The sequence below is a fragment of the Gekko japonicus genome, unplaced genomic scaffold (genome assembly GCF_001447785.1).
Source record: "Gekko japonicus isolate JY-2015 unplaced genomic scaffold, Gekko_japonicus_V1.1 scaffold1011, whole genome shotgun sequence".
NCBI lineage: Eukaryota > Metazoa > Chordata > Lepidosauria > Squamata > Gekkonidae > Gekko > Gekko japonicus.
Window position 1 is genome coordinate 347241 of NW_015176478.1, and position 12773 is coordinate 360013.

General features: G+C 48.9%; 1 protein-coding gene across 1 annotated transcript in view; it reads right to left on the reverse strand.

Moving 5' to 3' along the window:
* DNAJC15 (DnaJ heat shock protein family (Hsp40) member C15) overlaps nt 1-12773 on the reverse strand; it is a 26784-nt gene that overhangs the window by 10854 nt on the left and 3157 nt on the right. Inside the window, exons 2-4 of the mRNA XM_015427203.1 lie at nt 8843-8916; nt 3630-3706; nt 1808-1878 (exon numbers count right to left, since the gene is read on the reverse strand). Of these exons, the coding sequence (XP_015282689.1) occupies nt 1808-1878; nt 3630-3706; nt 8843-8916 (222 nt within the window). The remainder of the gene's footprint in view (nt 1-1807; nt 1879-3629; nt 3707-8842; nt 8917-12773) is intronic.

Genomic DNA, 12773 nt, shown 5'->3' on the forward strand with positions numbered 1-12773 from the left:
CAAGACATTTGCAAAGCCGCAACCTGGGCCACGCCTAATACCTTCATCAGGCACTACGCCCTAGACGTCCGCAAAACCACCAGTGACAATCTGGGACGTCAGGTTTTATAATCGGCTAAGCAGTAAACACCTGACAGCACCCACCTCCAGGTAGGCTACTGCTCGCTAATCTCCCATTGGTGTGAAGCACAGAGACCACGAAGAAGATAAACAGGTTGCTTACCAGTAACTTGTGATCTTCGAGTGGTTATCTGTGCATTCACACCACCCGCCCTCCTGCCCCGCTGCTGTCTTCTTCTACCTGTTTTATTAGAGGTTGATACGCGGCGGTTTGTAGGAACTGGCGGGATGTCTGCACCCGCCCCTCTGGGCATGCGCACTGGGGCTCCTGCGCATGCCCAGAGGGACTGGGCACGAAAATCCTTTTTAAAGAGCTTGCTACAGCACCGGCAGATCCAGCGCAGGCGCACTAGATCCCATTGGTGTGAATGCACAGATGACCACTCGAAGATCACCAGTTACTGGTAAGCAACCTGTTTTTGCTTCTCTCGGTATGGTTTTGTTTAAAGCTTTCAAGGCAAACCACCAGCAAACTAACAGACATGACCTGGGCCATCCCAAGCAGCCTGCCAACCAGCTGACATCCATGGTCTTTGACTGGCGTCAGTCTTGGGTGTTCCCTGATGGAGGTGCTCTTCCAGGGTCAGGATTTTAGTGCCAGCAGTGGCTGATGTTCCTGGAGTCCGCGCCAGTGTGGCAGACCAGGCAGACCCCCTGCACATTAGCAGCATGGGGCTGGGGGGGGGACCCCATGTCTGGCGTCCCCAGGACAGCGACAGATGCAATACTGGGCCCACAGAAGTGGGCAGGGCCAGGTGGTCCCCTGGGCTCCCCCTAGAGGCCACCTTTCCCTGCCCGAGGAGCTGCTGGGGAGTCTGATCAGCAACAACGGAAGGAAACTCGGAAAGGGTGTGCTTCTGTCCCTCTTCGTCATGATTACATTCCTTTGCTGACAATCCAAACATGCTGTTTTCTGACTCCCCCAATCTGATCCGCCCAGTACATAAAAACAGCCCATGTGCACTCAGCACCTTTCACCTCAACAAGTAGACAGACTTAGATTTAGTCTCCTGAAATGAGAAGGAATAAACTGTAAATCTGTCAACCAGACATAAAAGTCTTCATTTCCTCCTTTTTGGCTTTTTAAATACTGTGTAGCTCCGAACCATCTGTTGTATCAAAGTACAAACAGCAATGAACATATGGCTTTTCCTTCTCAGGCAGCTGCAGTGTAGTTAAAGTTATAATAAGAGCTTTTGGGGGAGATACATTTACATTAAAAATCTGGCTAGTTAAAACATCTGTGCAGGGCTTTTATAGTTTAAGGGCATTCAAATCTAGTACGTGCATTTGTCATTTGTATCACTTTCTACTCAAAACGTTATGTTATGGCTTCAGGAACAACCTGCAAGTAGATGTGGATGCTTTCACAGCTCAAGTTTTCCTTCCTCCAAAAGGCAGCCGTCTCACATGGCAGCTCCTGGAAAGCCACACCATGGCAGCTCCTGACTCTGTGATCGACTTGAATGACCCCAAAGACAGACAGGGCATATTCCCCACTGAGGTTCACAGAGGCGTACAGGCTGAGCCCACTGCCGCTGCATCTTTTGCTTGGAAAGAAACTGCATCAAACTAGGGAAGCCACACTTGGGTATCCACGAACAATTATGCTCTGCAAAGGGAGAAGGGCTGGCAGCGTTTCCCATGTTACCCATCACACCTCCTCTTGATGAAAATCAAAGCGTACCTTTATCAGGGTGATTCAGAATCATGATTCGTCTGTGAGCAGTTCTTATCTTGGCCTTGTCAGCAGATGGACTGTAAAAAATAAATGGAGTGCTTATCATAAATAATGACTCTCGCATGCGGTAAATTAGCTGTTTGCATCTGAAAAGTATATTTTAAACAATCTAGGTATCTTTGCCATCTGGTGGGCAAACCATGCCACTGCACACCTGAAGGACTAATCGCCTAGTTCTGTGTTTCTGGGGACTGGAGCGGTCAAAACACAGGTGCTTGATCACGTGATGGGAAGCAGCTGGAAAAGAAGGGTCTGGGACTCCACACCCACTCAGACCTGTGACAGCAGCACTTTCCGGCCCCTCGCACGCTCTCGCTCTCTCGCGTGCTCTCTGCGGGCCGACGTGATGTGCCCTGCAGGCTACCTGAAGTGCTCTGTAGCTGTCGTCTGCAAGGCCTCCCCACACATCACTGAGCAGCATCCAGAGCTAAAACGGCACATCTCAAAAGACAGGACCGCAGCACCGTTCCAAGAGCGGCAGTGGAGGGAACCCACAGCTAGATTGTCGAGGACTAGGAACACCACACACAGCAATGTGGTTCTCCACAAAGTAAATCACTCCTTTTAACCCTGTTGACATCACTTCCTCCTTAAATCCATATTTCCTGCAGAATTTAAGATGCTTTGGTTAAGAGCAACATGGTGGCTAATATGAATGAAAGGCAGGGAGGGCAATTGTCTGTAGGCCAGGAGCAGACAACAGTAGCATTCATCGCTCTTAGGCCTGCCGGTTTCCAAAATCACCACATTCAAAATCGTCTGGGGCCCTGGGCAGGGTTGCCAACTCCCGGCTGGGAAATTCCTGGAGATTGGGGGGAAGGGCTTGGAGAGGCAGGGATTGGGGAGAGGAGGAAACCTCAGCGTGGCAGGATGCCATGGTACCTCGTTGGCCATGGGAAAAACAGTGATGCTGTGTATGTGTCTGTGTGTGACCAAGGGGATGCTTTGCTGCACAGATGTGTAACTGTTCTCTAAGACACCTCCCTGTCCCTGGGAAGAACGAACACTGACCTTGGAGGCTGGTCTCTGCTTGCGCCGCTAACATAGATAACCTGGCGGGTGCCTCACAGGTGGGGGTGGAGGGTAGAAGAGCGTGAAAGCTAGGCGGGCTGAATGAATGGACTGATTGGATGGGACACTGGGGGGGGGGGAGCTGTATATCTGTATCTCTTAGGGCCCTGGAGCCAAATCTTCAGTTCTGACACAAAGAAGTCTTAGCTTGAATCATCTTTACTACTCAATAAACATATCACTACTGAGAGAGTCTTGTTGAGAGTTCCTTTGTCCAAGAGTCTGACAACAGCCCCCCTCTAAAGCAGCCATTTCCTCCTCAGCGACTGAGCTGTGTCTGAGTCTGGAGGTCAGCTGGAATGCCAAGAGGTCTCCGGGCCCCACCTGGAGGCTGGCAAGCCCAGGCCTGGAGCCGGACGTTTGCCATTCTGTTTCCAGAAAAGGAAGGAGCACAGACTTTCAACTCTCCACGTTCTGTGTGAGATTCCACACAGAATTCAACCTGCAGGATGAGCAGCAGAAGGGCAACAGCGGAGTGCGCAGCTCTGAAGACGTGAGAGTTTGTTCCTGACCCTCTTGGTTTTTCCTTCCCACCCCAATCCCGTTTCCCTTTTTGTATTGCTCCTAGAAGAGCAGGCTATAAATGTAAATAGCAACCAAATTCCACCCCCCCAGAACAGCGAAGTGTAGGGTGACAGTAAAAGAGTGGGGTGATTCTGCCCTAATATTTTTTTAACGTGAATTGCAGAGCACTCACCTGATGCCTAAAATAAGACTTGCTTCTCGCCGATTCATTTTCTGTTCAAACCCTCCTTTGTAGTAGGAGGAGAGACTCTATGTGGGAGAGACAGGAGGAAATCACTAGACGTGTGTACAAGACGCAATAACCCCCCCCCCCCACATGGTCCCAGCTCAGGTGGCACACTCATTTGGAAGGTGTGAGATGGAGGCCAGAGAGGAGGAGGAGGAGGAGGAGGAGCAGGAGCAGGAGGAAGAAGAAGAGATTGGATTTATAACTTGCCCTTCACTCAGAGTTTCAGAGCGGCTTACAAACAACTTTCCCTTCTCCTCCCTTCCCCTCCCCACAACAGACACCCTGTGAGGTAGGCGAGGCTGAGAGAGCTCTTGAGAGAAACGGCTCTTTTTCAAGAACAGCTCTTATCAGAACTACGCCTTGCCCAAGGTCAGCCAGCCAGGTGCAAGTGGAGGAGTGGAGAATCAAACCTGGTTCTCCCAGATCAGAGTCCGCGCACTTAACCACTACAGTACACCAAACCACACCCACAGGCACCAGCTGCCTATGCAGTCACAAGCCATCCCTGCATCCCGGCAGGTTCTTCTTTACCACCTGCAAGATTCAGATTGTTAGTTCCCTTGGAAGGATCTGGTCATCTCTCTTTTTGACTTAGGAAAGGCTGTAGAAGAAGAAGAAGAAGAGCTGGTTTTTATACCCCACTTTTCTCTACCTTAAGGAGTCCCAAAGCAGCTTACACTCGCTTTCCCTCCCTCTCCCCACAACAGGCGCCTTGTGAGGTAGGTGGGGGTGAGAGAGCTCTGAGAGAGAGAGAGAGAGAGAGAGAGAGAGAGAGAGAGAGAGAGAGAAGAGAGAGAGAGAGAGAGAGAGAGAGAGAGAATGGTGACTGGCCCAAGGTAGGTCGCCCGGCAGGCTTCATGGGGTGGGGGAGCAGGAAATCAAACCTGGCTCTCCAGATCAGAGTCCGCCACCCTTAACCACCGCACCATGCTGTAAAGAGCACTGCACAGAGGACACGGTTGGAAAAGGCGGCCATCAGTTGAGCATGCTGAAGTTCCATTTCCAGGAAGCGAAGCTTTGTGTTTTAGAAACTGAGGCCAATGGCAAACGTACAAGCCTGGAGGACGGGGAAAGCAGCACAAGGCCCATTTTATTTCTTGCACTGCGATCGTCATCAAGACAGAATGTTCATTCTTTTACACTGGTGTTGCTATTCCTAAATATGAATGATGGTATGAGAAACAGTTCTACAGGTTGAGGGCCTACAAGAAATCATCCGGGAAAGAAAATGACTAGGAAATTCTCCTTTCCCAACATGGTTTTAAGTTCATTGAGTCCTGGACTCCTGCCGCCTAGCAAAAGAGTAGCGGCTGTCAAGATGTAGAAAAACCTCCTCTACAAATACCCCTCGTGGATTTTTTTAAAGAGACAGATAAGGTAACCTCAAAAACCTGGGATAAACTTTGAAGAAACTTCAATCCAGAAATATCCCTTTGGTGTCTAATGTTTGGACACTCCAGAATCATACCAATCTTTAATATGTGGACATAAAAGAAGCCGATTTGATTTCGTAATATGATCAAAGGAAGAAGAATCTTTGTCTTTTAATAAAAATATTTCAGTGCTGGAGAAGATAAGAGCACCTTTTATCAATACTGCTCAAATCAGATTATATTTGACACAATCGTTGAAAGTAAAAAGAAGATGTCAGGCCTCTTAGCAGTTTTGTGAAATCATTCTTAACTCCCACTTTTAAAGGTAGGAGAGTGACACTGTTATTCAGACGGAGTAACTAACAAGTATGCGTGTGGATAAACAGACCGTGGGCTTACAGAAGCTGGTAAATAAGGAGCTTTGGGGAATCCTTTGAACGAGAGAGCCTCTGCCCTGCCAAGCTTAGCCAAAGAAAAGGAATTAAATTTGTAACCATAGTTCAGATTGTACTGATACCAGTAAGATTAAATACACTGAATCACTACTTAACAATATGGGGGGAGGGCCTGCGGGAATCCGACAGTGCTCTTCTCTGTCTTTGATCGATGCCATTGAAAAACTGCAATTATAATGCTTGATGAACAGCCTGGCCATTCAAGGCCCTTGAATTCATTTGTACCTTTAATATTTCTTTGGGGATCATTAACCAGTTCATCCAACCAAACAAGCGGCTTGGAACTTGATTAACATGGTCAAACTGATCAGAACGAAATATGGAAAGCATGCACTTGGTTCTATTGAGGTAGGGTTCAAAATGTACAATAGCAATAAGTTTATTATGTCAATATGTTATAAAATACCTACTTTTGTCTGGCAAATTGTGAAGAGGCTCACGGAATGGGACTTTCCTGCCTGCCCCTCCCACTGAGCCCTCCAGATTCCATTTTTGGGCCCCAAGGAATCTTCATGGATAGTGTGTGTGTGTGTGTGGGGGGGGGGTGTTACTGGGGAACACACACCTCTCCACTGAAGAAAAGGCACTTCCCTTAACAGAAGAATGATAGCAGGAAGCATGCTCCTGTTCTTGGATGCCAACTGACCGGGGGGGGGGGCATGAAGGGGGCAAAAAGCTGGGAAGAAGTTGCCAGCATCCATTAAGGGGGCAAAGCAGCTCTTCCGTCAGCCTCAGAGGCCTGCTGGGGTTCCCCTGGGTGGCCTGCATCATATGGAATACTATGCCATTCATAAAATGCATGCTTTTCAAAGTAGGCTTAAAATATATATATTATTTTTGAAATTTTATGTGCCAGCCTTACTGCCAAGCATGTCAGGACACGAGATGGATAACAGCAATCTGATATATATAAAAGCTCTAACGTACTGGCACTTTCCAGCTCTCCCATTGGCTGTGCTGTGCGCTCCATCAGCCATTGGACCATCAACCGCCACTCAAGAGTAGTCATGTGCCATTGGCTAGGTGCTGGGTCTGCTCCTCTCCCCTGCCTACTGCCAGCCTGGACACTCTTCCCTGACAGAATAAACTGCCAAAATGGCTGACTCTCCTGACGAAGACACTTCTCCTGCTTGGCTCCTGTGGGGCTAACTTTTCCCTCAGTGGCTGTTGCTAGGCAACCAAGTTTGGTTCTATCAGTAAAAAGGCAAAGGCAAGAGGCCCATTCCAGGCCTACTTTGGCCTTTGCAGGGAACTCATTGGGGCCAGTCCTGACTAGGGTTGCCAGCTCCAGGTTGGTAAATTCCTGGACATTTTGCGGTGGAGTCTACGGAAGCCAGAGTTTGGAGAGGGGCCTCAGTTGAAGAGAATGCCATAGAGTCTACCCTCCAAAGCAGTTATTTTCTTCTGGGGAACAACTGCTGCCAATCTCCAGGTGAGGGCTGGAGATGACCCAGAATTAAAACTGCTCTCCATATGGCAGAGATCAGTTCCCCTGGAGAAAATGGCTGCTCTGCAGGATGGACTCTGTGTCATATTACCCTGCTGAGATCACTTTGCTCCTGCTTGGGTCCCCACTGTGGAGAAAGACAGTACTTTTCCTAGGTAGAGGCTGTGTGTGCGGGGGAGATGGAAAGCTGAAGTTAGAGGGGCAAATAAAGGTAAGTTGATGGTTGGCTGGGAAGGAGATAGGGTTGCAAACTCTAGGTTAGGAAATTCCTGGAGATTTGAGGGGTGGAGACTGGAGAGGGTGGGGTAAGGAGAGGTGGGATCTCAGACAGGTACAATGCCAAAGACTTCACCCTCCAAATCTGCCAGTTCCTCCACAGAACCATTGTTGCCAATCTCCAGGTGAGGGCTGAAGATCACTCAGAATTACATCTGCTCTCCAGATGACAGAGATCAGTTCCTCTGGAGAAAATGGTGGACTCCGTGTCATTATACTCTGCTGAGGTCAGTTCCCTCCTGCTTGGGTCTCCACTGTGGAGAAAGACTGTACTTTTCCTAGGTAGAGGCTACAGGTGGTGGTGGGGGAGATAACGGTATGTTGATGGTTGGCTGGGAAGGAGATAGGGTTGCCAACTTCAGGTTGGGAATTTCCTGGAGATTTGAGGGGTGGAACCTGGAGAGGGTGGGGTTTGAGGAGGGGGTGGGTCCTCAGACAGGTACAATGTCATAGACTCCACCCTCCAAACCAGCCATTTCCTCCTGGGGAACCATTGCTGCCAATCTCCAGGTGAGAGCTGAAGATCACTCAGAATTACAACTGCTCTCCAGATGACAAAGATCAGTTCGCCTGGCGAAAACGGTGGACTCTGTGTCAGTATACCCTGCTAAGATGGCCCCCCATGACAGCTAGCATGATGTAGCACTTAGCACTTCGGAACAAGGTCTGCCATACCCAAGTTCTTCCTGTGGAAGTTGATTGGGTGATTTCAGACCACTCACAGACTTTCAGCCGAACCTACCTCACAGGGCTGTTGTGCAGATTGAAAAGGGGAGAAAAGAAATGTGAGCTGCTTTGGTCCCCATTGTGGAGAAAGACTGTACTTTTCCTAGGTAGAAGCTGCGGGGGGGGGGAGGTGGAAAGCTGAAGTCTGAGGGGCAGATAATGGTACATTGATGATTGGCTGGGAAGGAGATAGGGTTCTCACCTCCAGGTTGGGAAATTCCTGGAGATATTAGGGGTGAAGCCTGGAGAGGGTGACCTCAGACAGGTACAATGCCATAGATTCCACCTGCCAAACCAGCCATTTCCTCATGGGAAACCATTGTTCCCAAACTCCAAGGGCTGGAGATCACTCAGAATTACAACTTCTCTTCAGATGACAGAGATCAGTTCCCCTGGAGAAACTGGTGGACTCTGTGTCATTACACCCTGCTGAGGTCGCCACAGCAAATTGATGCTGAGTACCCAAAGCCAGGGGACCCACCCAGAGCCTCTTTCTAGAGCTTGTTGTATTTATTTCCACAACGGACCTTATTCCTAGTGTAAAAATAATTTGATAAAATAAAGAGTAAAAGAACTGGTACGAGACACTGAAAACTACTCTCGAACACCTCATGCCCCCAAGAGCAGGGCATGTCCCCCTTTACGCCAGGCTGAGGACACTTGAAAAAACAGGGGGGAGGTGGTTTTTGCCACATTACTCTGTTTCAGCAACAAGGAAGTCCTGTGGTAAGTATTGTGGCGTTAGCTGACATGCACCAGAACGCAGCTCAAATGGATACATGAACTGGTCCCCCTAGATGGATAGGTATTCCACCCTGCATACAGGGAGAAGAAAAAATTATTTTGCTTTTTTGAAAGAGACTTGAGGTCTCAACTTACAGCACTTGAAATTTTCCTTGCTGCTCCGGAGATTACTTGTTCCAGCGGTTTCCAGAACTGGAAGGCGTACCGACCTAGGAAATATTGAGAGAAAGGGACTGCAGTCAGTACATCTGCTACGAAAGCATGCAGCAACAGCCCCTTCGCAAGAAAATCTAATTTGTGATCTTATCTGCATGGAAGTCCAAACTGCTGCCCTCCCCGAATCGGCAGGTTTGGAGTCCTGCCCAGCCCAGCCCAGTGCAGGAATGAGCTGGCAGGCACTGAGCATGCTCGCTATTTGCAGCATGACCGGGGGGGGGGGACTGCTTGTGAGTCGCAACACTCCTCGGCTGGGGCGCCAAGCCCTCTCTCGCCTTTCGCTTTGATAAATCCGCCTTCTGGATTTCAGGAACTGCTACAACAGAGGTTTAGGTTTTTTACTGCAAGGATAGTAAACAGAACCTTTCAAATTCTATTTGATGGAGGCTTCTCCAAAACTATGACATTTATCGGGACCTCACTTTTTTATTCCATTCCCAACTGAACAAGAGTAGGACCAGGGCTCCAGTCCCCACACCGCCATGAAGCCCGATACAGGCCAGTCCCGTGCTCACATCCCAATCTACCTCACAGGGCTGCTGTGTGGATAAAATGGAGGAGGGAAGGATCAGGTATGCTCCTCTGAGCTTGGCCAGAATAAAAATGTACTAGATAGACCAGCAGTCCTCACTCCGTGGCTCACAGAGTGCCAACATCCAAAAGAGCCACATGACTTCTGTACGCCCCGTGCATCACCCCGCTAAACATGCACAGACAGTATAACATAACTATTATGCTATTAAAGTATGTAACCTCTGCACAGGTAGGGTTTCCTCTCCCCACCATGGCTTGATGTCAAGCTTGGGCCTCACTTGTCACAGAATGCTGTCCAGCCAAACTCCTGATCTGCTGCGTGAGGGGTTAACTGCTTTCTTAGACATGCTTCTTTCACTGTTTTATCGTCCATGCTGTTTATCTTCTCTGCCAGGACGGAGGAGGGGGTAGTGGGTGCTGGTGTGAATGCCTGCGTGAGCTTGCGTAGTACGTATGGGACCATGGGAAGCGCATGATCTCAGCTTCTCGCTTGACCTTGGAATGTAACTGTTAGTTTGCAGGTGTTGGGCCAGCCTGGGGGGTAGGCCTAGAGCTTTGACAAGCTAAGTGAGAACATTGATTGGGTGATTGGCACAGGGGGCTATCCTGCTTTTTGTATAGGGGCGGACCAGGCAGCCAGTGGCCAGTTCTGACACAGAATCTGTCTATGCCTGAATCTCTTTACCTCCAAATGAACAAATCTTGCTGCCACAAGAGTGCCATGAGAGTGGTTGAGTCCAGGACTCGACACCTGAGCCCTTGTGTCTGTCGGGTGAGGGGAAGGGCCTTCTCTCCCTCTCCTCGGCAGGAGGCACAGCAGGTCAGGGCAGAGAGAGGGAGACCGCCCAGAGGAGAGCCAGCTGGCCAGGGAGAAAGGGGAGTAAAGCCTCCACCAGCCACCACGGCCAGCTTGGGCGGCTGCTGTGGCGGTTTCCCTCTTCCTCCTCTGCAGCCAGATGGCTCTCCTCCTGGCAGCTGCCCCAGTGCAGAGAAGGGGTGTGTGTGGCAGGGAGGACAGGGACCCTTGACTCCCAGCCCTGTAATGAGGCCCACAGCTCAGGGACACACGCAGCTTATCTGTCCTCCAGTCCCTCCAGCAGCAGCTCTCAGTATACTTGGTCGCCGCCGCCTTATGCCAAGGGACCCTTGACTCCCAGCCCTGTAATGAGGCCCACAGCTCAGGGACACACGCAGCTTATCTGTCCTCCAGTCCCTCCAGCAGCAGCTCTCAGTATACTTGGTCGCCGCCGCCTTATGCCAACACCCCCGCCCAAAACACAGCTCCATTTGAGTGTCCAACCAGTGCAATCTCTCTAAGCAACCACAATACGCGCTTGATAGACTGAATGCTACAAGTACATGACTATTACAGAACGGCACCTGCTGCGGTTCATGCGCACAGGGCCAAAGTGGCACCTCAATTACTTTTTATGGCTTGATGGATATAATCCGGAGAAGGAGAGGATGCAGGCTTGAATCCTCAGAGCTCTTCTGGGACTCCCTGACTCTTCAGCTGTGGCAGCCATGAGCCTCGAAGTCCACGATCTAGTGTGCCTGGAACTTGATTACAGGGTCCCAGAAATAAACAGTGCTGGATTTTCTATCCTAGCATTACGGTTTTCAAATCAGGAGTCAAGCAAAGGATTGGCAGTTGCCAGAATATGAATTCTGCAACATGCAGACCTTTGTTCACTTTTAACCTTGTCCCTCTACTTTCCAGTGGTTAAGAAATGTGCAAAGAACCTTAAGCATACCAAACTATAGGACAGCTTTTGTACTAGCACACTGTCATGCTTTGCCATCAGCAATCCATGAGGGCTGCCACAAGCAAACCCCTCCAAATGTGGTGCTTGTTGTTGCAGAGGTGAGAAAGACTGTAGCTCACAGGGTGGTGGTTCCCAGCTACAATAAAGGAGTGACAAATGAACAGAGATGTAAAATATCTGGAAATTTTGAAGCCATGGGGGGGGGAATCACCCCCCCCCCGAAAAAAAAAATGGAAAATTAGGGGGAAATTGAAATATATACAATAAATATATGCCAAAAAAAAAAAATTCCCAACTTCAAGTATAGGCTAATAGGGTCTGACCTTGTTAAGATTGAGGGGGAAACAGATCTTGGGGTGGTAGCTGAGAGCTAAATGAAAATGTCAACCCAAACTCTGTCTTAGGAGCTATAAGGAAAGGGACTGATAATAAAATCGCCAATATTGTGCTGCCCCTGTATAAGCCTCATTTGGAGCACTGTGTGCAGTTCTGGTCACCATATCTGCAAAAGGACATTGCAGAGCTGGGAAAAGTCCAGAGGAGGGCAACTGAGACGATTAGGGGGTTGGAGCCCCTTCCCTAGGATGAAACACTGAAGACTCCGGGACTTATCAGTTTAGAAAAGAGACGACTAAGGGGGGACATGAGAGAGGTTTATAAAATTATGCATGGGACAGAGAGAGTTGACAAAGAGAAAATTTTCCCTTCTCCCAAAATACTAGAACTTGAGGGCATCCAATGAAGCTGATGGGCAGTAGGTTCAGGATGGACAAAAGGAATACTACTTTACACAGAGAGTGATTCATATGTGGAATCCACTGCCAGAGGATGTAGTGATGGCCACAGGAATAAACGCTTTAAAAGGCAACTAGATAGATTCATGGAGGAGAGGTCTATCAGTGGCTACTAGCCAGGGTGACTGAGGGGAACCTCCACATTCAGAGGCACTAAACCTCTGAATCTCAGAGCCAGGAGGCAGCATCAGGGGAAGGCCTCGGCCTCTGTGCCCTGTTGCTGGCCCTCCAGAGGAACTGGCCGGCCACTGTGTGAGACGGGACGCTGGACTGGAGGGACCCTCCCTGGTCTGACCCAGCAGGGCTCTTCTTATGTACTTATGTTCTTATCAAGCCTACGTATCTTTTAATGTTTTAGCAATATAAGATGCATTATTTATAACTTGGCAGATACAACTGTACTATTTGACATGTAAAGTTATAAATATCTTCATTTTCCATAGGAAAAATTGCAGCCATTTACTTGGGAAAGAACTACAAACTCCTGCCCCTTATCCTACCAGTGTTAATTTGGAGCTTTTAAGGAAGCAAAATCACGGAGCCTTTTGCACCTGTTAGAGAAGACAGGACTGCCTTGCTCCTAACTTAAACATTTTTAATGCAACTAGTGGTAAATTTGAAACAATATCAAATAACATTCCATTCAGCTTCATTTTGTTTTTCTTTCTAAATGACCATGCTTTCCCCCCCCCAGGATAACAATTTGATGAAATCATCCTCTTGAGGTTTGTAGAGAGCAGTGTGCCCGCCTAATTC